This window comes from Vulpes lagopus, chromosome 1, assembly GCF_018345385.1.
Source record: "Vulpes lagopus strain Blue_001 chromosome 1, ASM1834538v1, whole genome shotgun sequence".
In the NCBI taxonomy this organism is placed as follows: domain Eukaryota; kingdom Metazoa; phylum Chordata; class Mammalia; order Carnivora; family Canidae; genus Vulpes; species Vulpes lagopus.
The window spans coordinates 76,557,633-76,585,013 of record NC_054824.1 but is presented as its reverse complement, the minus strand read 5'-3'; the positions used below and the strand labels follow the sequence as shown (position 1 = coordinate 76,585,013).

The window sequence follows — 27,381 nt, the reverse complement described above, 5'->3', positions numbered from 1 at the left end:
GAAAGAAAGAAAGAAAGAAAGAAAGAAAGAAAGAAAGAAAGAAAGAAAGAAAGAAAGAAAAGAAAGAAAGAAAGAAAGAAAGAAAGAAGAAAAAGAAAGAAGAGAAAGAAGAGAAAGAAGAGAAAGAAGAGAAAGAAAGAAAGAAAGAAAGAAAGAAAGAAAGAAAGAAAGAAAGAAAGAAAGAGACTGACTGACTAAGGGTGTCTGGGTGACTCAACAGGTTGAGTGTCTGACTCTTGATTTTGGCTCAGGTCATGGTTTCAGGGCCCTGAGAGTGAGCCCTATATCGGGTTCCGAGCCGTACGTCAGGGCTATGCCGATGGGGGGAGTCTGCTTGAGATTCTCTCTCTCCCCCTCTGCCTCTCCCTGATCTTAAAAAAAAAAAAAAAAGGATAAATCTTTCAAATTAAAAAAAAAAAATCTTAAATAAAAAGAAAGAAAGAGACTCCCTGCTATGTGCATCACCCAAGGCCCCAAACACAAGGAGGGACACCACCTACCAAAGACACTTTATTTGTTACCTCTTATAGTTAGTTAATAGTCAAGAACAAATAATAATAACAACAAATAAAAATAACTTGCAAGGGGACCAGACATGAGACACAAACAAGGGCCCTATTAACACAACAGAAGTCGCGTGCGGGAGGTGGCTGCGTGTGCCGGCGCCACAGGGAGAGCGGAGTCCTCCATGAGGTCGCTGGAATCTGCATCACAAGTCTGGGCATCTGGACCCAGGACCCAGGCTCCGTCTTTCACCATCCACCAAACAGGATCTGCAGCTTCAAAGTGCCTTCCAGCTCTGGCTCCTGGCGTTTCGGCTTTACACTTCCTTAGGCTCCAGCTTGTGGGCAGAACATGAATTGGAGGAAAGGTCTGTTGGCTCCTGGAGGAGGGGATCCAGGGACGAGGGTGGATGCAGCGTGCGTTCTCCTGCGCTCCTCCTCCTGCCTACCTTCCTTCGGCCTCTATTCCTCTCACTCTTGGTTTTACTGTGTTTTTTCTCCCTGCCTCCACCAACCTACTCGCATTTCAAAAACTCTAGAATGTACTTCATGGTGGACAGTTCTAGTCTGGGCCTTCGAAGGCACATCAAAAAGATCCTGCGTTCCCGGTCACTTCTCCCCAAAAAGCTGAGGGATGTGTCTTTTTTTTCTGTCTCCTTGGTGTGAGGCACCCAGGGCAAGCGTGATGAAATGCCTACCCTGGACAGAAGGAGCATCTTATTTTAACTTGTTCAAGAATTAACCTGAGAACCTTACAAGATGGTATGTATTTCTTCCCATGCCCTGGGGCCTACACAGCTGATGCGGAAGAGTCTCTCAGGATGAGGTCGTGGATCTGTAGGCTAGCAGCTCAAAGCAACATTCTCCCAGGCATCCACAATCTTGGGGGGCTTTCCTCTAGACTGGGAGTGGTTATTGTTGCCCTGCCAGGACCAAAAAAAAAAAAAAAAAAAACCCACCAAATGCCTAACCATTGTACTGATTGGACAAAATCAACTGTCTTACAAGTGCTTATAGCATCTATGTGCATTTAATTCCGTAGGTACTTAGCAAACAAGCTGCATGCATTGCAAGTAGTCACAACTTCCATCCAGAGAGGCTGGGTGCTAGGTGGCAGATGAATACCAAAGGCCAGATCTTCCCGGCTGCTCACTTCTCCATTAGTCTTTTAAACACTCAAAATGAAAGTTCATACATTGGGTTGAGAGCCATGGATAGGCCCCAATTTTTACCATTCTAGATGAAAAAAGAGAGAAAGGGGGGGGGGGCAGGAAAAAAAAACACCTCTTAGAAGCAGTGCAACAGAAATACAGGAGAAAAATTAAAGGATTACAGACATTACTTCAAATAACATTATTTGAACTATTTGAACACTGTTTTTCAGATTAGAACAGTCACTGCTCTAGGTTCTCTACCCATTATTAGCTTATTTGGTTTTCATCCTACGAGGTAGGCTTTGTTTTGTCCATTTCACAGATGAGAAATCGAACCCAGAGAGGTTAAGGAAGTCGTCAAAGATCACACAGCTAACACGAGCAACAGAAAGGGCAAGACTTCAAACCTGGGTCTGGCTCTAAATCCCGTGTTCACTCTACCTCTAAGGGTTTCTCTCTAGAGATTATGCTGGATGGGGATCCCTGGGTGGCTCAGCGGTTTGGCGCCTGCCTTTGGGCCAGGGCGTGATCCTGGAGTCCCGGGATCGAGTCCCACGTCAGGCTCCCTGCAGGGAGCCTGCTTCTCCCTCTGCCTGGGTCTCTGCCTCTCTATGTCTCTCATGAATAAATAAATAAAATCTTAAAAAAAAAAAAAGATTATGCTGGAAGTAAAGGCTCCCCCCATAAGGAGGAAGGGGGATTTTAAGGAGTCAGCCTGGGTGGGGCCAGCAGGCACGCCCCTAGGACGCCCATGCTTGGCTGTTGCTGACCAGACCGTGTGTCTGAACCAAAGTGGCACTTTTTTTTTTTTTAAGATTTTATTTATTTATTCATGAGAGAGAGAGAGAGAGAGAGAGAGAGAGGCAGAGACACAGACACAGGCAGAGGGAGAAGCAAGCTCCACGCAGGGAGCCTGACGTGGGACTCGATCCCGGGTCTCCAGGATCACACCCCGGGCTGCCCAGCGTGGCGCTTCTTGTGCGAGCCCAGCCCTCGAAAGAAAACGTAATGTGCGAAAATAAGACCATGAGATTTTCAAAACAAAAAGAAGCCTGACTTCCCCGGAATATCCATAGAGCGTTACGATCCTCGGTGGGCGCTGTGCGGGCCTGGGCAGCCTGCAGGGGTGAAATGCGCACAGAGAACGCTGAGCCTGTGTCCCCATCCTCAGCCCCTGCTGCCACCGTCCTGCATCCTGCTCCTCCTTCATCCTCTTTATTTTTTGACTCCTCTGGGTAGGCTTTCCCGTACCCCTACCCCTTTCCCTTCCTCCCCATTCTTCCTTCTTTTAAGAAGTCATTGATGGCCTCCCTGTTCTTCTTTTCCCTCTCTCCTCTCGGGCCCCTTGTGCCCCTCGTCACCTTCCTTCCTTTTAGCTCGGTCCCCCTGGCTCCCTTCCCCATCAAACCTGCTTTTTTTTTTTTTTTTTTTAAGATTTTATTCATTTATTCATGGGGGAGAGAGAGAGAGAGAGAGAGAGAGAGAGAGAGGCTGGGACAAAGGCAGAGGGAGAAGCAGGCTCCATGCTGGGAGCCTGACATGGGACTCGATCCTGGGTCTCCAGGATTATGCCCTGGGCTGAAGGCAGGCACCAAACTGCTGAGCCACCCAGGGATCCCCCTCAAAGCTGCTTCTCAAAGATTCATTCAGCCCACACCAAGCAACGCCAGCACAATCACCCAATACAAATCTAATGAATATAGGCCATGCTCCTTGAAAGTCTTCCCAAGGGAAATAAAATAGCTGTAGCCTAACTTGCTTTATCTCCATAGATACTGATCTGGTTATGCCTTGAGGTCTGGGGGGTGGGTGGGGTGGGGTGGGGTGGGGAGAGATTTGCCTTGATGTGGGCAGCCTGGAAGGAAGGGACAGAACCATGTTTACTTCCAGCACTTCTTCCCAGGCCTGACCTCGGTCCTAGGTCCTCAAACAGCCTGGGAATTGTCATCACGACGACTAGAGTCATATCCATACAAGTTCATAATGTAAAGGGACCTTAAGGGCTTCTCAACTGGTTTTATTTTTATAGCTGAGGAAACAGAAGGCCAGGGAAATGAAGTGATGTGTCTAAAGTCATATAGATGGTCAGTGTTAGGGACCAAGTGGTGGGCATTTAACAATAGGAGGGAGCAAAAAACCAAAACCAAAACCAAAACAACAGGAGGGAGCATCCTCTTTCTCTTTTGATTGGAAAACAGAAATCAAAAAGGCTGCTGCCAGGATATTTCACTCCAAAGACCACTGACTCACCTAGTAGTCGGGACGGGGCATGCTTCTGTGGTTTGCGTAGGGATTCTGTGGCTGACCAGAGATATTGGCCCTGACTTTAGGGAAGATGCTCCCATCTGCTCCTAGATTGCTGAAGCCTGTCGTCTGCTGTAGTCTCAGATTTTGAAAGTCGTTCTCAATCAAGTTCTGTTCTTCAATATACTTGTCTTTGTTCTTTGACCTATAAATGGTAAGGAGAATTAGGATCAGATGATGGTAGACAGTTCCTCGAAGCAAACGTTGATATTCTTTTTTTTTTTTTTGATATTCTTTTTGTTAAAATGTTTTCAAAAAAATAAAAAATAAATAAAAAAATAAAAATGTTTTCAAACTTTGAGAGAATTTCAGATTTACATATATTTGTATATTGCATATACATCATTTTGGTACAAACCAAAAATTACACAGGGTTTCTTTCATACGTCCCTCACCCAGATTCCCCAATTGTTAACATTTTTGAACCATTAAGAATAAGTTCTTAGACCTGATGCCCTGCTACTCACGATACTTCGCTACTTCATTCATTATAGATTCCCTATATTATTTATATATGTGTATATATACTATACATACATACATATATACACACTATATATATTCTAGTCTCCTAGAAGCTCTCTGTACCCATTAAAACTAGAACGTAAACACTGATCCAACATTGCCATCCAATTCCCTTGGTCTCATGCAAATTTTGCTAATAATATCACTTTTCTTAAGTGTGCTTTTGAATTACATATGGAAATAATCATAGAAGTTAAGGAGAAAAGATATGTGACACAATGATTTTTGTTTTTTAAAGATTTTTATCTATTTGACAGAGAGCATGAGGAGCACAAGCAAGGGGAGCAGCAGGCAGAGGGAGAGGGAGAAGCAGGCTCCCCACTGAGCAGGGAGCCTGGGAGGAGGCTCTATCCCAGGACCCCGGGATCATGACCTGAGCAGAAGGCAGACGCCTAACGGACTGAGCCACCCCGGCGCCCAATATAATGATTTTTGATTCAAACAAAGTCAACGTCTACAGAAGCACCTTGGTCAATAGAACCAGTTCAAGGTAGGAAGGTCTTACAAGGAGAAAAAGGTATGTTGCAGGTTCTGCTGTAGCCCCTCAAGGGGCAAACATTCAAAGCCAAAGGGAAGCACTTGGTGGTGAGGGAGGCACCTGCCCCCGATGAACTGCACCTGCAACCCTTCCTTCCACCCACAAACCTGCCCCTGCAGTGCCTGCACGCCCCCCCCCCCTCAAGTAGGGAGTGGAGAGGCCGCATCTCTGATGCCCCCAGGGCACTCCCAGAATGAGTGGCACCTGCCGGAAATGTCATCAGGGAGGACCCGTCCACCCTGTACACCTGGTGGCCAGCCCGGCCTGCAGCAGAGGTCCCGCCCTTTGAGGGCATTCCTGCCTCACTGAGGCCGGGAAGCAAGGAGAAGCTTCATTCCCTTTGAAATGCGCAGGAAATTCTAATCCTTGATGTGTGTTCCCCAGAATCATGAACCTAGGCTGCACTGGGGGCAAAGGGGCTCTGAGGCACGGAGGAGCTGAGACGCATAGCTGTGGGGGCGTCACAAGGCCCCACGAGCAGCCCCCGAGGATGCTGGGGACCCAAGACAGTGATGCAATCCTCCTGGGAGAGGAGGAGACAGCCTTGCTCCAGAACAGAATGTTCTGGCCCTCTTCCTAGTAAAGGGAAGCTCACATTCCAGCTCTCAGCTTTGCATCCTTATTAATTCAGGCTTTGAGTAAGAGTTAATATCAAACTGGAATAAAAGATAAAAGAAGAAGCAAAATCTATTTATCCGCTCACATTATAGTGCGAAAATACCTATTTTGCCAAAACATAAAGATAGGAGTGAAGGGCAGCCCTGGTGGGTCAGCGGTTTAGCGCCGCCTTCAGCCCAGGGCCTGATCCTGGAGACCCAGGATCGAGTCCCATATCGGGCTCCCTGCATGGAGCCTGCTTCCCCCTCTGCCTGTGTCTCTGCCTCTCTCTCTCTGTCTCTCATGAATAAATAAATAAAATCTTTTTTCAAAAAAATAGGAGTGAAATGTTACCAACAAGCAGCTTGTTTGGACCAAAGTGCATCCCCACCTGGCACGTTTTGGATAGCTTAGAGGTAACAGTGTTCCCTGTCCCTGTTGATGGAGGGAACTTTATCTAAATATTTGTTAAATAAACAGAAGGACTCCACTCAAGTTCTTAGGAAGAGTGCTTAAGCTGCACCATGGCTTGGCGGAGAGAACAAGCCACGGGGCTCAGCTGACGCTGGTGCTGGGCCCACTGCCCCGGGCTCCTGGGCCGGCAGGGCCTTGTCCAGTGACCCTTGACAACATCAGTGGGATGGAAAACTGCTAACAGAGTTTTTCAGTGACATCAGAAAACGATTGCTATGTCACATTACAGTGTTAAGCAAAAAGAAACCTTCACAAATATATTTTAAAGGGGGTGGGGACGTCTGGGTGGCTCAGTCAGTTAAGCATCTGGGTTCGGCTCAGGTCATGATCCTGGGGTCCTGGGATCCAGCCCCATGTCGGGCTCCCTGCTCAGCTTGGAGTCTGCTTCTCCTCCTCCCTCTGTCCCTCCTCCTGCTTCTGCTCTCTCTTTCTTTCAAGTAAGTAAATAATAATGAAAGAAACCCTAGAAATATGTATTTTTTAACACAAAGGGTAGGGCACCTGAATGGCTTAGTTGGTCTGACTCTTAGTTTCAGCTCAGGTCAAGTTCTCAGGGTCATGAGATGGAGCCCCAAGTCAGGCTCTGTGCTCTTGGGATTTTCTCCCTCTGCCCCTCTCCACCAACCGCCCCAGCCCCCTGCACATGTTCTCTCTCTCTCACACACACACACACACAAAAAAAAAAACCCCAAAAAAACAAAAAAACAACTCCACACAAAGGATATAAAATTATGTCTATAATATCATTTAAAAGAAAAAATATCTGGAAAGATATATGCCAGAATGTTCATTGGCTCGGGGTGGGTAGTTTTGGGAGTGATTTTTTAATTGTGCCCCTTCACACATTTCTCTGTTTTCTTCAGTAATCATCTATGGCTTATAGAAGCCAAAGCAAATTAAGGTTAAGGAAAAAAGCCAATAGTATTGGAGAAGGCTCGCCTATGTTCCCTCTCTTGCCCCAGCACGGCTGGCTGTGGTTAGAACCCCTGGTGCTGCTGTGCCCTGAGAACGGGACGTGTCCACCCCATACCTTGTCAAGTAGATCAATGCGATCACCAGGCCGAGAATGAGGACGCCGCCAATGCTGCCCACGATAGTGAGGATCAGCTGAAATTCTGTAAAGGAAAAGCCAAGGGTATGCACAGCCTCCCACAAGCAGCCCCACAGTCTACTGCTCAGGTTCGTGGGCCCCCACTGGTTTACTATGGTGAAGAAGACAGTCAGGCTCTGGTCCCCAAGCCCACCGGGCCAGCTTGGGTGACAGGCTGGGTGGGAGGGTGGCTCCAGCCCCTACAGTGCCGCCCCACAACTGTGTCTGTAGAACCCAATCAGCTGAGGCTGCCTCGCCCCATGAGAGAAGGCCATAGACACAGAGGAGGCTGCGGTGGGGCAGGGCCTTCCTGGACTCCGGGGGAGCTGCGATCTCCATCGAGGGGCGCGTCCCTTCCTGACTTCTGTGGCCTTTGCCCCCCACCATGCCTTGCTGATAAGGAAGGGAACTAGGCTGGAGGGAAATTTGTCACTTAACAGGGGCTTAAGAGAGTCCGCGAGGGGAGAGCTCGTGGCTACCCATTCTCCTCCTCCACGTCTGCTGCACGACAACGTGGCTGTGAGGCGGCCTGTGAATAGAGCACCCACGGCAGATCTCACACACACGGTACGGAAGGGAAAAAAGGAAAATGTCTCACAAATAACTTCTTATATCGATTACGTGGCGAAAAACACATGTGATGTGTTAAGCGAAATAAAAATCAAAAAATTAAAATTGAAATCAAGGTCACTTATTTCTAAGAAGTTCACTTAGAATTTTTAAAACTGAAAAAAAAAAAAAAAAGAATTTTTAAAACTGGGGACGCCTGGGTGGCTCAGTGGTTGAGCACCTGCCTTGGGCCCAGGGCGTGATCCTGGAGACCCGGGGTGGAGTCCCACATCGGGCTCCCTGCATGGAGCCTGCTTCTCCCTTTGCCTGTGTCTCTGCCACTCTCTCTCTCTGTGTGTCTCTCATGAGTAAATAAATAAAATCTTAAAAAAAAAAAAAAGAATTTTTAAAACTGGAAATTAAATACAAAGAAAGCTCACATCACATTTCTATTGGACAGTGCTGCTCTAGAGCCCTGCCTCTTTCTGCTTCGTGACTGCCAACACAGGCCGCCTCCAGCCTCGATTCGTGGGGGCGTAGGCCGCGTCTGGAGAAGACCACAAAGGCCATTCGGTCCAAACCTCTCATTTTGTAGGTGCGGATGCTGAAAGCCCAGAAGGAACAAAAGACTTAACAAATCCAGCCTTGCAGCAAAGTTCGGTAGAAATTGAGAGCATTTTTCATCACTAGCTTTGTGGCTGGCTGGGAGGCCAACAGTAATGTTTCCTTCATCTCGGATCACCAGTCTTTAGTTCATTACGTAAAATTGAAAATATAATATCAGGGCAGCCTGGTGGCTCAGCGGTTTAGCGCCGCCTTTAGCCCAGGGCGTGATCCTGGAGACCCAGGATCAAGTCCCACGTCAGGCTCCCTGTACGGAGTCTGCTTCTCCCTCTGTGTCTCTGCCTCTCTCTGTGTCTCTCATGAATAAATAAATAAAAATCTTTAAAAAAAAATAAATAAAATATAATAGCATCAAAAATATAAGGTTAATATTGTCCCAATCCGGTGGGGGTGGGGCGTGGGAGAGAACGAAGCACCTGGACTTGCAAACAACACATACAAGCTAGTAAACAGCTCTGGGACAGAAAGATTCAGTATTTAAATGGTTTTTAGTTTTGCTCTCCCATGACCACGAACATTTTTGGGATATACTGGTTTTATCTTTGTAGTAACAGCAAACCCGTATTGAAGCCAATGTAGACAATGAATAGAATGTTAGGATGCCCCCCTCTGGTCTGGCCGAGTCCGGAGCCCACCCCTTGGGCTGTGGGCTGGCTTCTGTTGTTTTCTATAACAGAGGTGCTGCTGCCCATGACCTAAGGGCAGGCATGGGATGCCAGGACCCAGAACACAAAAAGCAGGCAGGTTTTCTCGCTCTTTATGAAGGGAGCCAGAGACTGGAGTCCTGGGCTGAATTGTGAATGTGTTCCATATTTCTCAGAAACTTGATAACAAAGCAAAACTTAAAAAAAAAAAAAAAAAAGGAAATTGTATACTCACGGTCTTTACAGTTGACTCCACCGTAGCCAAATCCACATCTAAAATACAATAATGGAAACCGTAGTACAGAGTCTCTGTGGGGAGCACGCCAGAGAGCCCACCCAACCGCCATGCCTTCCTCTCCTTCTTCCTTTCTTTCTACCCGCCCCCTCTTCTCCTTCTCCTCGTCCTCCTTTCTTCCTTATGCTCATGTTCTCCTGGGGAGCTCCCTCCATGGAGCTCTGGAGGACTGAGTGGGGACACAATTCCAAGGGACCCCATTTCCGACTGACTGAACACTCCATCCTCTGAGCTTCAGGAAGATGCAGCTATTCAAGCTAAGCTGAACCCCAGAGGCATGGAGCATTGTGGGGCCCCCTCAGCTGCAAGACCATGTGGCTCTGCCACTTTTTTGCTGCCCCGTGAGCTTATTATTTACATTCTCTGCTATGGGGAAGGAATTCATTTCTGACAGTGTTGTCAGGCGACACGTATTACTTAGCACGGTTTCCAGCACACAGGGAACGTTCAACGACTGTTGATGCTGCTGACGATGATACGATGGTGCTCTCACACCTACCAACCTATGGCAGCATTCCAACATCCCGACCCTAAACCCGTTCATATGTCTATAAGTTCTATCCTTTTTTGGCTAGCTCCAGTAGTGGTAAGATTAAAAAGGAGTGATTTCTCTTACTTTTGACAGATCCCACGATCATCTTCCTTGTAGCCTGACATGCACACGCATTCAACGTTCGTGTTGTCCTTGTTCACTAAGCATTGCCTATTGTTGTTTGCATTGCAGGTGTCAGGACACGTTGGAGCAGAAGCTTTGAAAGAGAATTTGGGAGTAATAATCAGAAACAATCCCTTCAACCCCAAAGTGATAGGTCACAGAGCACAGTGTTTAAATATTGTTTTCTCTGGGTAAAGTGAGGTGCTCCCTGGCTGTGCACATGATGGGCTCCCTGGGAAGCTGCCCATGGGCCGCCTCACCAGCTCATAGCCAAGGCTTCAGTCCAGGCCAGTGTGTGTAAAGCCCAAATCCACACTCCTCAGACTCTGGAATGCACATGCAAATAAGCAGTAGAGCTTGTATTTTGCAAATGCAAAAGGAGAGGATGTATATAGAACATTTATAAGCAAATGGAACACTCACCAAGACACATAGGGATCTGTGGGTTAGGTCTTTCAAACCCCGGCTTGCATTTACACAGCAAACCATTGTCACACTTGTCCTGGGCATTTTCCTTTTCACAACGGAAATAATCACACAAAGATTGATCTGAGAGGCACAAACAATTCAAAAATATAGTCAGCAAAGCAAAACGGATAAAGTAACTTGTGAAAGCACTCCACTCCATTGTTATAACACTTGCCTTTCTATATGTTTAGGGTTTTTGTTTTTTTTTTGAGATTTTATTTATTCATGAGAGACACACAGAGAAAGGCAGAAACACAGGGAGAGGAGAAGCAGGCTCCTTGCAGGGAGCCTGATGTGGGACTTGATCCCCAGGCCTGGGGTGATGCCCTGAGCCAAAGGCAGACCCTCAACTGCTAAGCCACCCAGGTGTCCCTGTTTAGGGAATTAACAGAGGAAAAATCTGGAATAATGAAATCCAACTCCCTAATTTTCCCTTCCATGACCATTTCCTTATATTAATTCGATTCAGATTAATCCAGTCCAATGTAGTGCAATTACGTTTATGGGCAAGATTTCTTTTTCACTTAGTTCTATGCTGGCTTCTATAAGGGACACAGTAGCTATATAATTTGCGGGCCCCATCTTTGTAGGGTTACATGTCTGAGCCCACAGAGAGTCACACTGATCAACTCACAGTCCAGACTTTAAGTACAATGGGAATTCAGGGGCTCCACTAGCTAAAGATAACACCATGGAGGAGACAGGAGGTAGGCTAGGACTTGAAGGATTAGGTAAGATTTGAACAGTCAAAGGAGAGGTGAAGTCTGTCAAGTGGTGTAAACCAGGCATGAGAAGAAGCAAAGGACTCTTGTCAGTGAGTAGTGAAATTGTCCTTGGGCAGGGGCGAGGTGGTGTGGTGTGGTGAGGCGGGAGAGGTTTGAGAAATCTTGGCCCTGCCATTTATTGGCTATGAGCTGTCTGTTCAATCATTTGATTTTTGGTGGATCCAAGTTTCCTTTGTCTATAAAAGGGGGCTAATAATTCTTGTTTCACACAATTGTTGTGAGAATTGAATATGTTGATGTCAATGCAAGTGCCAACTACAGGAACCTCAACCAATAACTGTGCTTTTGTTCATTCACAGGTACAGCAGAGTTTGAATACCAGGCTAAGAATGTTGACTTTCATCCTTCAAGCCTGGGGATCCATTGGTAGATTTTGAGCAGAAGCATGAAAACAGAGAAAGCAGCCTTTTAAGAGTATTAGTCCGGAGACAGGCTGCAAGGCATAAGGAATAAAAAGATGAATCTGAGAATAGATTAGGGGGCAAGAGTAGGAGCAAGTGAAACAGACACGCGGTTACTCTCTTCTAAACATCCCACACCTGTAACCAACCTTCCTTCATCACCTGCCATTTGAAAATGCCTCCAACTAAAAGTCCAGGAAAGCAATTCGACAACTTTTAACACAGAAGAGGGAATCTGTCTTTGCAGAAGCTGGAGAGCAAGAAAAGGTGTTTTCCTCTCGCTTCCATTTGTTGGGTGTTTCATGCTCTGTGGCCATCTCTAGCTGGCATCATTTGGTCATTTGTTAATGTATCTAAGACCACATGCCTGACCTCAGCGTGGAGCGATGGCAGGAGGACTTGTCAAAAAAGAGCAATTCTCTGGGTTGAGGCCAAATGATTTCACTTAGGCCAGAGCTCAGGGCCAAGGGCATTATGAAGGAGAGCCAAAGTGAGAGAACTGTACAGGAGGCCCCAGTTTTATCTTCATGCTGACAGAGACCCTCAGCTTCTTCACACTTGCTAGAAGTCTCATCGAGCCAAAAGACAAGACAAGGTCATGTGTTGCCTTGCTGGTACTTTCACCTTCCGAAGGTAGAGGTTCTGACTACATGAACTGCTATTCTGGACCAAATCCTGACCCCACGGAGAACCTGATTGGCAGACACAAGTGACGGGTCCCTTGGAAGACAACCACCAACTGACAGGTGAGACAAGAGTAGGACTTTGAGAGAGTAAGCTGAAATGTTCAGAAAGGGAAAGGTGTCATTTGGTGGCATGAGACTCTGGCAGATGAAAATAGTTCAAGAACATAAGCTCTAGGAACATAATTCTAACAGTGCAACTGCTAATGATCCAATGAACTGTTTTTTTTTTTTAAAGGGAAAATAGATAAATAAATAAATAAATAAAAATTTAAAAAATGGGAGAGGCGATCCCTGGGTGGCTCAGTAGTTTAGCGCCTGCCTTTGGCCCGGGCATGATCCTGGAGACCTGGAATCGAGTCCCACGTCGGGCTCCCTGCGTAGAGCCTGCTTCTCCCTCTGCCTGTGTCTCTGCCTCTCTCTGTCTCATGAATAAATAAATAAAATCTTCAAAGGGTCAGGTGACTTAAGAAACTGGCATGGTTTGCACAGGAAATTCCCAGATGAGATTTATAAATAAAACATGGAAAGAAGGTCCCATAACCAAAGACAGAATATTAAAAATGTGACAGAGAAAGTCTTGAGCCCCAAATGAGCTCAGGCTTGCCACACACCAAACCCCAAATAACAAACAAACAAAAAAGCAACAACAAAGAGCAAACAGGTAAAATGGAAAGATGGGCAAACGAACGGAGGGCTCTGTGTGCATGCGTGTGCGTGTGTGTGTGTGTGTGTGTGTGTGTTCTGCGCTCGAGGCCCACAGAAATGCCAGACCTGGCTGCCATCACGTAAATAGGTGGCACGAGAGAAACACAACTAGTTTTCTCCAGTCTCTACAGCTGGGAGATGCTATTCAGATGGAGAAGAGCTGAATGGACATTGCTAAGAGGGCTCAGCCCAAGGAGAGGGTATAGGGCAGAGGAGCCGCCCTCTTTTCTGAGAGAATGTCAAGTGTTTTATCCCAGAGCATCTACACTCAAGGAGGAGACTCAGCATGACCAAAGAGAAGGACGAGAGAGGCAGGGAGGGAAATTGTGGCACTGTGATGAATAAATGGTGGTTGTTCCAGGCCGCTAAGCTTGGGGGTGGTTAGAAACACAGCAAAAGGGAATTGTTTCAGGCGTGCTGGGAGCTTGGAGGTCAGCCTAACGGGAATCAGGGTCAGTAAGGCTTTCTGTGATCATTTGGAAGCTACAGTTTGGTATGAGGCCTCCTTGTCTCTCCCTTTTTCAGCTTTTCCTGTCCAGAGACCATTGGCCCACGACTACTGTCCAAAGAGAGAAGCAAAGTGGTCAGTGGATGACATGGGGGGCTGGTTGGAAAGGAGCAGAAGCAAGCAAGGGAGAAGAGGGAGGAAGAAAGAGTGGTTATCAGGAACTGGGCCCATCCTCTGGATTCAATTGTCCTGCTTTTCCTGCCTCCTTCTCCCAGAGAATGGAAATGTTTACAGAAAGGTCAGCCCGCAAGCAAACTTCGAATGAAAATATTGAATGCTTACTAGAATATTCTAGAATGTTTTTGTTGTTTTCAATCGCTTTTGTAATTAATTCATGCACGCTCTCCTCATTTTCTTTTGTCGTTTCTGTGAAGATGTTTAGGACCGTTACCTCAACCACGGTACCGCCAGCACGCATCTCTAGTCTCGTTGAAGGAAGGATGCTGGAAATGAAATGAACCCGTCACTTGATGAACTGAATCGAAGGATCCACAGACCTCCCAGACCCCCCAGTCTCTCAGCTCCAGTCCTGACCCACTGTCCTATATCCGTAACTGGGGCCCAAATAGGGGGGCCTGGGCTTGCAGTCAGAGGGCAAATTGATATGCCCAGAGATCTCTCTCTCTTCGATGTGTGCTCAGAGGAAATCCCTAGCAATTGGGAAAAATTGTGGACAATCCTTTGTAGGAGCTAGAAGCCTGAGGCTAACCAGAAGTTGAACAGGTAACGTCTGGAACAGTAACGTGTCCCTCTGTAGAAAATCAGGAGGAGGCCTCTTGCTGAGCTGGGAAACTTCACTTGTACTTCGAGGGACTGGGGGGTGTACATTCTTCCCTTGCAGGGAGAGCAGTCATCCACCCCACGGGGTCTGGGTCATTTCCCGAGAGGGCCGGGGGGTCAGTAGGTGGCCATGTGGGACACTGTAACAGGGAGGGCGGGGCTGCAGGAGCCTGAGCTGAGCACCACGTCACATCCCCAGACACTGAGCGCCTGCGATGGGCAAGACATTGTAGGAGTCTCCCTCTCTACTGGGCACTGCAGTTTGAAGCCCCAAGAATCGCCGTGCCAAGTTCTAATCCAAGAGGATTAGGACTGTCCAAGAGGAATCGGGTGATACGACCCCTAAAAGAGACAGGGTTGGGGGTGGAGGTGAGAAGAAGGACTTTCAAAAACTCCTCTCTTCGGGATCCCTGGGTGGCGCAGCAGTTTGGCGCCTGCCTTTGGCCCAGGTCGCGATCCTGGAGACCCGGGATCGAATCCCACGTCAGGCTCCCGGTGCATGGAGCCTGCTTCTGTCTCTGCCTCTCTCTCTCTCTCTCTCTCTCTCTCTCTCTCTCTCTCCCTGTGACTATCATAAATAAATAAAAATTAAAAAAAAAAAAAAACTTCTCTCTTCAACAACTGGTGGCTGTATGTTTTTTAGGACTCATGATTATTTTTCCTGTTTTTTTTTTTTTTCCCCTAGATTCCATTTTGACTTTGGAATAAATATCGGAAACTTGAAAACAGCCAACTGACTTAGATGTTTACAGCCAGGTTAGTTCTTCAGAACAATTGAGGGAAAAAATCCAAGATTGGAACCAAATTCTGTTTTTAGGACTAGTTACCGCACAAGGGATCCCCTCCTACCACCAAAAAAAAAAAAAAATAGGCTTCAGATTCTAATTTAAAACTTCCTCCAATGATTCATTCACCATAGGATTTAGAGGTGGCCGTGGACAGTACACGGCAGTGAGGAAGGAGTGTTTGATACAAGTCGTTCTTTACCAGTGGAAAAATGACCAGAAATCTGTGGCACCATTTTGCAGTGGGGCTAGGAAAGAAATGCCATCCTCCGTTCATTCATTCAAAGAACCTACAGGTGTATGCTCCAATTTACGGGGCAAAATATTATAATAAAAGGAAACAATGAGGGCAGCCCAGGTGGCTCAGCGGTTTAGTGCCGCCTTCGGCCCAGGGCCTGATCCTGGAGTCCCGGGATCGAGTCCCACGTCAGGCTCCCTGCATGGAGCCTGCTTCTCCCTCTGCCTGTGTCTCTGCCTCTCTCTCTCCCTCTCTGTGTCTCGAATGAATAAATAATAAAAATATTTTTTTAAAAAAGGGAAACAATGGAACCACTGTATATCTAATGACAAAACGGCTTAGCATAAGTGATCAGAGCAGTAGGCTTGGCGCTGAGAGGCCTGAAATCCAGACCCAAGATTGTCACCATCTTTCCTGGCCCAGGGCTAGTCACAGCCTCCCTGAGCCTGAGCCTCTTCCTCTGTCCAAAGAGAGATTTGAGAAATTCTGAGGATCCTTCCAATTCCAACATCGGTACAGTAGAGAAGGATCTCAGGGAGCAGAGCAGAGAGCATTGGGCCAGAGCCTAAGCCATGTCTTTCTAGATGACACAGGGCCCTGGTAAGCTGGTTCCAGGTGCATAAGCTGGTTCGTCTCCAGAACACTGAGCTCACAAGTAGAAGGTTGCCTCTCGATGCTCCTGGCTCCTTTCAGTAAGTCCTTAAAAAGGAAACCTACGCCACAGTGTCCAGGAACCCTCCCCACCAAACAGTCCCATGGGACCAACTCTCCATCACACTTGCAGGGGTCCCTGTTCGGGAAGGGGCATAGCCAGGAACCGCCGCCTGTTGAAACCGAGTATGTGCCAGTCACTCCGTACAGGCTGTTTTTCAAATGATACCCCACTTACTCCTCCTGAGGTTCCAGGAAAGTCAATCAGATTATCCCAGTTATGCAGATGATTTCACAAAACTTTAGGGACCTTAAAACACCTGCCCAAGCTCAAAGCTCACCACCTTTAGATCTCCTCTGAATTCACAGGTATTAAGTATGTATACCGTAGCTTATTCCACAAAGGGCTTGACAAAGCTCAAGACAGAGGCAAAGTAAAACCATAAAATAGAGCTACATTAGGGCTGCTTTTTCTGTACAACTCCACTCATCTTAGAACATTCTTTCCCCGGCCTGCAGCGCAAGTGTATTCACAGGCTTCAGAGGAGGCCAAGCCCGAATCACTAACTTCTTGAGAATCCTCTGCCTCTTTGCTCCCCACGTGGCATCCAACGCTGGCCACTGCGTATTGAAATGCTCATTAATTGCTCATTCTTCCAGCAACAAGAGCTCACTCCTGGCCTTGGGTGGCCGGGTGTGTGATCGGGATATTCTTCTCTCCCTCACTTCCCCACCCCCATGACAAGAGCTGACCGTGAGCCGTTCAATCCTCTTCCTGGCCCCTGGAATGCACATTCTAGAGGTTGACCAGCCGTGGTCTGTAGCCAAGGAACGAAACCAAGCAAACAGGTCCCAGGTGATAGATACGCTGGGCCAGAGGTACAGGCTGCCGAGGAGCCAATCACAGACAGCATCTTGCCACCCCAAGCTACAGCGGGCCCATGCAGCCGGGCTCCGAGTGCCCGGGGAGCAGAGCCCTGTGCGTGCTCACACTGACCGCCTCTTCTTGGGACCTGCCACTGGAGGGCATTAGTGCCGCGCAGAGAACTTGAGAGGACACGGCGGTGAGGGCGGTGAGGGAACCCACACCTGCCTCCAGAGTATCCCATGGGTTCCCGCAAACTTACCTTACTCCATCAATCACGGTCTGTCCATAATCAGAATTGCGAAATGCGTCCCGAAACTGTGGAGGAGGAAACCAGATTTAATAACAAACACAAAGAGGGGAGAAACGTGATACTAGAAGCTTTCACGCCAACACATTTCTAACCTCATCTGTATAAAGATCAAGCGGTTCATCGCAGCAATTTGCCCCTTATGTGTGCTCAAACATGATAATTTTTGTTCTAAAATAATAAGATTGGGCAGCCCCGGTGGTGCAGCGGTTTAGCGCCTGCCTTCGACCCAGGTTGTGACCCCGGGGTCCTGGGATCGAGTCCTGCACCGGGCTCCCTGCATGGAGCCTGCTTCTCGCTCTGCCTGTGTCTCTGCCTCTCTCTCTGTGTGTCTCTCATGAATAAATAAATAAAATCTTTTAAAAAAATAAATAAATAAATAAAAATAAAAATAAAAATAAAATAAAATAAAATAAAATAAAATAAAATAAAATAAAATAAAATAAAATAAAAAGATTGACATGTCTGAGCTGTCCAGGAGAAAGACAGACTCCGAAGGCACCCAGCCAAATCAATGGTCGGCCTTTTAAAAATGAGGTGAGTGACTTACTACGTTTTTTTTTTTTTTCTTTAAAACTAAACTTTCAGAAACATTGGCTGGATGTCCTCTCTAAGTGCTTTCAGACCTAATATCTGTGGTTCCAGAATGCAGATTTCCATCCCTTTTCATGTTGACCCATTCACTTGCAATCATCAAAATGAAGTGAAACTGGGGCGCCTGGGGGGGCTCAGGGCTGGAGCATCTGCCTCCGGCCCAGGGTGTGACTCCAGGTCCCAGGATCGAGTCCCGCGTCGGGCTCCCTGCATGGAGCCTGCCTCTCCCTCGGCCTGTTGTCTCTGCCCCTCTCTCCCTGTGTCTCTCATGAATATATAAATTTTTTAAAAAACAAAATGAAGCAAAGCTATTGTTCGTTTTGACATTTTTTACAGTGGGGGGGCGGGGAGAAAAGTAACAGGTATTAATTCAAATGGAGTTCCTTTACCAAACATAAAAAAAAAAAAAAAAAAAGAAGCCAGGCTACTATAGAAATGTATACAAGTTTGATCGTAGAAAGGAAAACAGTTTTTTTTTTCTCTTCCATTCTATGCATATCATTTTGTCTTAAAACATCATATTTCCGAGTCCATTTAAAAATATTGTAGGGGCGCCTGGGTGTTCAGTTGATTAAGTGTCTGATTCTTGATCTCAGCTCAGGTCTTCATCTCAGGGTCATGAGTTCGAGCCCTATGTTGGGCTCCATGCTGGGCAAGGCCACTTAAAAAAAAATCTAGTAGCTTTTGTATCAATGGGTATGGCATGGTTGGAGCAAGCTTCTTCTTCTTCTTCTTTTTTTTTCAGATTTTATTTATTTATTTATTCATGAGACACACAGACACAGACACACACACACACAGACACAGACACACACACACACACACACACAGGCAGAGGAAGAAGCAGGCTCCATGCAGGGAGCCCATGTGGGACTCGATCCTGGGACCCCAGGATCACGCCTTGGGCTGAAGGCAGGTGCTCAACCACTGAGCCACCCAGGCATCTTGGAGCAAGCTTCTGAAGGCCCTCTGCCATGCTGGGTATTACCCATTTAGGCATTTAGGTACAGGACCATGGGGAGGCCCAAGGGTCCCAGAGGAGGGGCCTGGGTGACTGGACACCAGGGGGCTCAGGACAGCTGCAATTTACCAACCAGTAAGGGTGCCTTTCACTGTTTCAGCGACTGGGATAGCTGTACCTGCATGTGCCACCTGAATACCAGTCCTACATGCTGCAAGAAAGTGTTAGAATGAAGAATCCTCGTATAGGAAGAATGATTGGAAAATACTTACAAATTCAATAACTTCACTATGGAGTTTTTGATAGACCAGAGAATTTTCATCTCCCAAACCAGATACTTTTGATACTTCTATTTTAATTGTCCCAGGGAATACCTTTCCTGAAATGCAAACAGAATCTTTTTATAATATTTAATGTAAAGAGGGTTAGTTTCCATTTTGTTTAAAAGACAGACTATTCTTAAAAATTCCATATACAAGGGATCCCTGGGTGGCGCAGCAGTTTAGCGCCTGCCTTTGGCCCAGGGCGCGATCCTGGAGACCCGGGATCGAATCCCACATCGGGCTCCCGGTGCATGGAGCCTGCTTCTCCCTCTGCCTGTGTCTCTGCCTCTCTCTTTCTGTCTGTGTGTGACTATCATTAAAAAAAAAAAAAAATTCTGTATACAAGGATATTTCAGGAAGTCTGGAAAGACAAAAAAAATGTGACCCCCAAATCTCACCCAACCCAACACAATCATTTTTGTTTTGGTGTATTTCTCTTAGCTCTTTTTTCCCACGGATAGTTTATATCGTTATAATTCTACAAGTCTTCTTTAAGTATTGTTATGTGATAAGCATTTTTCCAAATAATTACCTAGTCTTTTTTTTTTAATTACCTAGTCTTCATAACTATTAATTTGTTTTTAAAAGTAGGCTCCACGCCCAATGTGGGGCTTGAACTCAAGACCCTGAGATCAACAGTCACATGCTCTAGTGATTGAGCCAGCCAAGCACCCTTCCCATTATTATTTTTTTTTCATAACTATTATTTTTAAAGGCTGCATAAGACCCTATGAAATATATGTTATCTTCATTGATAGTCATTTTTTGGCTTTCGTACTATTGATTACTTACAAGGAAAGAAAGGTTTGCAGCAAACATCTTTATGCACAAAACTTTCTATATTTGGGGTCCTTTACCTAGAGTGTATCCCCAGAAATGAGATTATGAGTGCTGAGATATGAACACCTGGTTTGGCTTCTGGAATATCTCTAATCCCTGTGATTCCTCTAGTTGCCACTGAGATAAAAGCAGGAGATTTTTCTCTGCTCAGCTGGTCTTTGTTGCCTTTAAGTTATCCTCTACCTGTATCTACTACTCTGGAGGCTACTTTTGACACTGTTCTCATTTTCTATTCCACTTTAGGTGTGAAATGCAGCTCCTTGGGGTTCATCCCTCATAACTCACCTTTTTTGCATGTGGAAGAGTTATAGTAATATCCAAACAAGCATAGGCAAAAGTAGGTATTGTTCAGGCTAACACAGGAAGAACCACCTTCACAGGGATCTCCTTGGCAAGGATTGCTGGGGCCTGAGGGAGAGGAAAATGGGATTAAAAATGCACAGCATGACAACAGAGGACACCCAGAAACATACCTTAACAACTTCCTGCCTCCCTCCTGGGCACTTTCTCTTCCTTGGTTGTGCTACTCCATGGCCCACCCTTGGAAGAGGCATTAGCTTATGGGCTATGCTGAAATTCTGGGGCCCAGTGCTTGTCGATAGTAAAGGCAGAGGTTGCCGGGCAAGAGTCTGCTCAGAGAGACGGCAATCTTCTAGTTCCATCTTTAGCATCTCTGGATCTCAAGGATCCTCCAGAACCTTGATGTCTGGGCCTCTACCACTAGGTAGGGTTTCCCAGGACCATTCGAAAGAGAGCATCCTATTTTCTAGGGAAGCATGAAGAGCTGTCTTATGGGGAGGGACAGGCACGAAGTCCACCCCCCCCCCCCCCCCCCCCGCCAAAGAAACCAGGTATTCTGTTTGGGTTAGCGTATAAGGCATACAGACGTGTGAAGACAGGAAGGTCATGGTACAGGGACCCTGCAGATGAGCTCAGTGAAGATCCTCAGAGGAAGTGATGAGGGCACACTGCACCCCCAGCTTTCTGAGAGGACAACCTCAATGGATGTGACAGTTATACTGCAATGGTTTCTACGCCACTGGCTGGCGCGCCCTCAGACCAGGGAGGGTGCAGGTGCAGCAAGTTTCCTCTCTCTAGAGAGGTGGTAGGAATGGGGAGTGAAGTTGGGTCAGAAGGAAATGAAATGGTTGTTTTGGCTGGCCCTTTTCTCCATCTCTGTCAAATGAAATGATTCTGAGCTCTGATTTCAGAAAAGATTTGAGTGACTGATCCATAGGTTAATATTCTCAGGAAACTATAGGTATGGGCAGCCCAGGTGGCACAGCAGTTTAGCGCTGCCTTCAGCCCAGGGCGTGATCCTGGAGCCCCGGGATAGAGTCCCACGTCGGGCTCCCTGCAGGGAGCCTGCTTCTCCCTCTGCCTGTGTCTCTGCCTCTGTGTGTCTCATAAATAAATGGTTAAAATCTTAGGGAAAAAAAAAAAGGAAACTAGGGATCCCTGGGTGGCGCAGCGGTTTGGCGCCTGCCTTTGGCCCAGGGCGCGATCCTGGAGACCCGGGATCGAATCCCACGTCGGGCTCCCGGTGCATGGAGCCTGCTTCTCCCTCTGCCTGTGTCTCTGCCTCTCTCTCTCTCTCTCTCTCTCTCTCTCTGTGTGACTATCATAAATAAATAAAAATTAAAAAAAAAAAAGGAAACTATAGGTAGAAGTTGCTGATTTTTTAAAAAGCTACATACAAGGTACAATGTGTAGAGCATCTTCTCTTTTGTGATAAAAAGGATGGAGTACGCCCAAACAGACAAAAATGTATGTTTGTATTTGCACAAATTCCTCTGGAGAAAGATAAGAGAAATTGGCCATAGAAATTGCCTCTGGAGAAGAAAACAGGGGTCTGGGTCCTCAGGGTTTAGGATAGGAGGGATATTTAGTTCTTACTGCATATACTTTTGTCCTGTTTAAGCTTTTTTTCCTTCATAACTGTGGGCCTAATTTACTTTTATTAAAAAATAAAAAATAAAAAATAAAATAAATAAATAAAAAAATAAATAAATAAAATAAAAAAATAAAAAATAGGGGGCATCTAGGTGGCTCCATCTGTTAAGCATCTGCCTTCAGCTCAGGTCATGATCCTGGAGTCCTGAGATTGAGTCCCACATGGCATTGGGCTCCCTGCTCAACCAGGAGCCTGCTTCTCCTTCTCCCTCTCCCTCTCCCACTCCCCCTCCCCTGGCTTGTGCGCTCTCTCGCTCCCTTTCAAATAAATAAAATATTTTTTAATTAATTAAATAAATAGGGGATGCCTCAGTGGCTCCACTGGTTAAGCATCTGTCTTTGCCTCAGGTCATGATCCCAGGGTCCCAGGATCGAGTCCCACCTTGGGCTCCCTGGCCTGCTTTTCTCTCTCCCCCTGCCCTTCCTCTCCACTCATGCTCTCTCTCAAATAAATAAAATAAATAAAAAATAAAATAGTGCTGATGAGGATATAGAGTAATAGGAGCTCTCGTACTGGAGAGAAATACAAAGTGGTGCAGCCACTTGGGAAGACAGTTTGGCAGTTTCTTACAAAATTAAACATACTCTTACCATATGATCCTTTGGTATTTACCCAAAGGAGCTGAAAACATGTCCACTCAAAAACCTTCATAGAGGGGCACCTGGGTGGCTCAGGTGAACGTCTGCCTTTGGCTCAGGTTGTGATCCCAGGATTCCGGGATCGAGTCCCACATCAGGCTCCTCATGGGGAGCCTGCTTCTCCATCTCTGCCTCTCTCTCTCTGTGTCTCTCATGAATAAATAAAATCTTTAAAACAAAGATCTGCTCTAAAAAACAAGGTGTATTAAAATTTTTTTTTCAAGAGTTAAAAGAAAAAAAAAAAAGGAAGCCTTCCTGGGATGAAAGCGAGCATTGCGCAGTATCTCATAAACAACGGTAGGGCCACCCCTCTAATAAGGCATGAGTTAATATCCTAAGTAAAATAAAAGGGGTTTCTAAAAAGCCTCAGTCGCATTGCCAGGGTGATTTGGAAAATGCTAGGGAAGAAATTGAGTCAACTCCACTCAGGATACACCAAAGAACTCCTGGTAAGCTTTCTCTCTGGCAATAAAGGACAGACCTGTCAGCTGGTTCTGTGTGCCAGGAATAAGGTCACAGGATGTTACAGCTGGAAGGGATTTTGGTGGCCATTTAGTTTACTCACACCTTATGACGCTGGGGAAGTTGAAGGCAAGAGAGAAGTGATCTGCCCCCATCCCCACAGTGAGCTAGTGGTCAGGCCAAGAACATAAGGCAGCTGCCTTCCTCTGAGAGAACATCTGGAGAAGCAGAAATGGCTTAGAAAAGCTCCCTTCCCAGGCTCCACTAGAGCTGGTTGTGCAGCTGTGGCCCAGGTGGCCTAGCCTTCAGGGCGGGCCCTTCGCTCGTGAAAGCAGACTAGGAACCAGGTCTTACATACAGGCCCTGGCTTTACTTGCTTAATCATCCATTTCTTAGATCTGTCAAAGAACATGGGGGAAGCCAAAAGAAGTCAGTGTGGGAAGACATCAGTTTGCTCTTTGACCTTGGGCAAATTGCTGCTCTTCCTGGGCCTCAAGTTTCCCAGAGAATGACAGTATCTATTGAGACCCTTCAGAGCCTAGATCTGAGGATTACTATAGACCAGGGGTTGGCAGACAATGACTTATGAGCCAAATCTGACTGGTCTTCAGTTTTTGTGAATAAAGTTTTATCGGTATACAGCCAGGCTCATTCATTTGTATATTGACCTTGATGGCTTTCATGTTAAAATGGCAGAGCGGAGTAGTTGCAACAGAAAGAAACCCCACTGTGGCCCTCAAACCCTAACATTTTTACTAGTTTGCCTTTACTGATGAGGTTTGCTCCTGTTCTAGACCGAACTTCCGGAAATGAGGCAGTGGTTTCAATAATTTTGGCTTGAGGTCAATTGCCATCTCTTAGTACTCCCAAAACATTGGTCCCTTGGACAATGGCCCCAACCATGTCTAGGACTGTTTGAGCACTGCTGTTGTTTGGCTCTCTATCCCTCAGGCTCAAATTCTATGAATTCAAACTGTGATCAGCCACCATTGTAACTTTTTTCACTAACCTCTGTTAAGGAGCCAGGGTCGAACTGACTCCTTCCTTGGGTAGATTAGGCAAGTAGACCAGTGGGGCTGGAGACAGCATTTATTTGGATCTGGCCTTCTCAGGGATGCTGAAACTATTTGTAAAAATCTCCTGGGGAGAAGGAGCATTCGTGATGTCCAAGTTCATAAAAACATTCCACACCTAGCTTGAAGTGACATAGGTGGGAAGGTACAGAATAAGCCTGCGGGTTATCGTTTAGGCTCTCTGCCATCACTACTAGCCTTTGTGACTCTGAGTTTTTAATTTCAGGGGTTTATATGCAAGGAAACCTTGGGTGTCTTTATACCCACTTCCCTCCGCCAACAGAACACACTTACCTACCCTCCTCCACAATGCCCTGAGTCTGCAAGCAAGCAGTCTTTGAGGCAAGGAATGGCTCTTACCTTGGGGGGAAGGAATGGTAGGGGTGTTGGTCTTGGACGAAGTGACACTGCTAGTAGTTGCTGAAGAATTATTCTGTGTGGTTGTGTTGACGGATGATCCGTTATTGGTCACTGGTGTTGTTGGAGAAGTAGTAGTTGTGTTTGAGTTGCCAGTTACAGCTGAGATGGTGGTGACAGTGGTGGTTGAAACTGTACTTGATACAGAAGTCATACTTACCAATGAGGTAGAAGTAGGTGAAGTTGGTTTGGTGGTAGGAGTTGATGTGGTGGTAGGAGTTGATGTGGTGGTAGGAGTTGATGTGGTGGTAGGAGTTGATGTGGTGGTAGGAGTTGATGTGGTAGTTGATGTGGTGGTAGGAGTTGATGCGGTGGTAGGAGTTGATGTGGTGGTAGGAGTTGATGTGGTGGTAGGAGTTGGTGTGGTGGTAGGAGTTGATGTGGTGGTAGGAGTTAATGTGGTGGTAGTTGATGTGGTGGTAGGAGTTGATGTGGTGGTAGGAGTTGGTGTGGTGGTAGGAGTTGATGTGGTGGTAGGAGTTAATGTGGTGGTAGTTGATGTGGTGGTAGGAGTTGATGTGGTGGTAGGAGTTGGTGTGGTGGTAGGAGTTGATGTGGTGGTAGGAGTTGGTGTGGTGGTAGGAGCTGGTGTGGTGGTAGGAGCTGATGTGGTGGTAGGAGTTGGTGTGGTGGTAGGAGTTGATGTGGTGGTAGGAGTTGGTGTGGTGGTAGGAGTTGGTGTGGTGGTAGGAGCTGATGTGGTGGTAGAAGTTGAGTTTGAAGTGTCTGACTGGATGGCTGGAGGAACAGAGACACCAAGTTTCAGAAGACAGAACATTCAATATATAATGGCAGTTGCTATTATTTAATACTAATTTGTACCCAATCACTCTTTCCTAAAAAGCAGAGGTGACTACATTAAAAAGGAAAATACATGACCACTTCCAACATGCACACAAAATCCCACAATAAATAAAATGAGAAGTTCAACAGACAAAACCGAAAAAAAATGTTACTGAAATCTATTGCAAAAAGTTAATATGTAGGAAGATCAGTACCGAGAAGTAGCATGGTTTCTGCGTGCCTGTCCTCTGTGAGGACGATGGGAAATGACAGCAGGGGGCACTCTTATGACCTGAAAGTGGCCACCTTTTACCTTTACAGTTTAAGGCAATCGTCCTCATTTCCCATTTATATGGCAATTTAGGAAGAGTTGGAAAGGGGGTGTGTTTAAAGAATGATGAAATAAAAATACTTCATTTAAGTGTGTACTAAACTTCCTCCAAAAAAAAATAAAAAAATAAAAATAAATAAAAATAAATAAAAATAAAAAAATAAACTTCCTCCAAAATTATTTTCTAGTGATGTTTACCCATTAAATAATTTTAGACACATTAATTTTTTAAAAAGTAAGATGAATAGAGATCATCTTTGCCCTAAGGGTGATCATCAGAGTTAGGTTTTTTTCAACTCTTAGGAAAACCTGGACATATGGAGTAATAAACTCTTAGCAGTCTGGTGATTAGTCCCCTAGAACACTTCATTGTCTCAAAGAACTCGGACATTGACAACTGGTTAAAAAAAATATTTTTTTAAAGTTTTGGTGAGAGGGACGCCTCAGCTAAGGTCATGATCCCAGGGTGCTGGGATGGAGCCCAACCTCGGGCTCTCTGCTCAGTGGGGAGCCTCCTTCTCCCTCTCCCTCTGTCCTTACTTGTGCTTTCTCTCTGTCAAATAAATAAATAAAACCTTAAAAAAAAAAAGTTTTAGTGAGGAAGCAATTCCTACACCCTCGGATAAAACAATCAAAAAAAAAAAAAAACCCCTGCCAATGGCCCCTGGGTCTGTGAGTCCCCGTAGGCAGAATGTGGCTCTTCACCTCCAACAGGGCCTGGCTCAAATAGTCATTAAAGGTTGAAGAAAAAAAAAAAAAAAGAAAAAAGGTTGAAGAGATAAACAATTGCTCTTCCAGGAGGAAGAAAACACTTCACCAGCTGGTCATCTTGTCCTATTTCTGCTCTCTTTTCATCAAACAAGGGCTTTCCCTGTGCCAGATGGTAACTGGGCAATGGATACGATCATCCACGTTTGATAGAAGAGCCAACCAATACCCAGAGGGGTGTAGGGATTTTTCTAGAGGTAAACGTTGATTCCCTTGCGGAAGGGGGCAAAAGACTCTTGATGCCAGAACCAGGGATGAAACCTGGTCCCTGCACTGCCTTAGGGTCCAAGTGACTTGTGGGGGCCCAAGCAAAGGCTACCAGGCACCAGACCCCTCGGAACCTACTGAATTGTTCTGGCCTGAGGAGCTCTGGAAGACAAATCTCTGCTGCTCTGAACCCCACACGCGAGGCCCGAGGCCCGTCCTGCTCGGTCTCTCTCCACCTTGAGCAGAAGCGGGGAGCAATTCCATCCGTAAGATAATCTGCCTGCTGGGCCTTGGGACCGGTGCCTTAAGCTTGCCGGGTCTACCTCCAAGACAGCCAGCGTGATTAAAGGAAGGGAAAATTAGAAAATGTTTCTTACCTGAGATTATGGAAAGGAGAAGAGCGAGGAGGATAAGGCCTTTCATTTTGGACGTCCTTGCTGGGCAACCCAAGGAGGAAATGACTTTATCTCCAACCGTCCTTAGCTTTAACTCTCTTCTGGGTACAAAGTCCAGTCGTTAACTGACGTCAACCAGCCAGAGGCGATTACTCGTTGGGGTTTGGTCCCCGTAGGGTAGGTCTCCTCCTCTGAGCTTTTGAGATAAAAGAAGTGGGCCAGGCCTTAGAGAGTATTTTTCTGCTCAAAATATTCTATCCAAATTATCACAGTCCAAATAGCTGAAAACAGCCTACCCATCCCTGCGAGGTCTACGGGGTGGCGGGGGGAGTAGCGGACCCCCTCATGTCCCAAATGTCCCTTTAGGAGCGGGTGACCCCTGGGAACAGCCCCGAGCTCCACGCCCTGCCCTCCGTCCCTCCCGCCGGAGCTCACCAACCCCGGGGAGCTCGTCCACGTTCTCCCCACACTGGGGGTGTTCAGTTGTGGGGTGGCCTCCCG

At 46.4% G+C, this 27,381-nt stretch overlaps 1 protein-coding gene across 1 annotated transcript in view; it reads right to left on the bottom strand.

Moving 5' to 3' along the window:
• Nucleotides 1–497: 497 nt before the first annotated feature.
• MUC13 (mucin 13, cell surface associated) overlaps nt 498–27,381 on the bottom strand; it is a 28,497-nt gene continuing 1,613 nt past the window's right edge. Inside the window, exons 2-13 of the mRNA XM_041748486.1 lie at nt 24,557–25,134; nt 24,340–24,450; nt 20,138–20,260; nt 18,962–19,068; nt 17,087–17,142; nt 13,788–13,948; nt 10,376–10,501; nt 9,914–10,046; nt 9,238–9,275; nt 7,126–7,210; nt 3,908–4,106; nt 498–1,739 (exon numbers count right to left, since the gene is read on the bottom strand). Of these exons, the coding sequence (XP_041604420.1) occupies nt 3,908–4,106; nt 7,126–7,210; nt 9,238–9,275; nt 9,914–10,046; nt 10,376–10,501; nt 13,788–13,948; nt 17,087–17,142; nt 18,962–19,068; nt 20,138–20,260; nt 24,340–24,450; nt 24,557–25,134 (1,717 nt within the window). The 3' untranslated portion in view covers nt 498–1,739. The remainder of the gene's footprint in view (nt 1,740–3,907; nt 4,107–7,125; nt 7,211–9,237; nt 9,276–9,913; nt 10,047–10,375; nt 10,502–13,787; nt 13,949–17,086; nt 17,143–18,961; nt 19,069–20,137; nt 20,261–24,339; nt 24,451–24,556; nt 25,135–27,381) is intronic.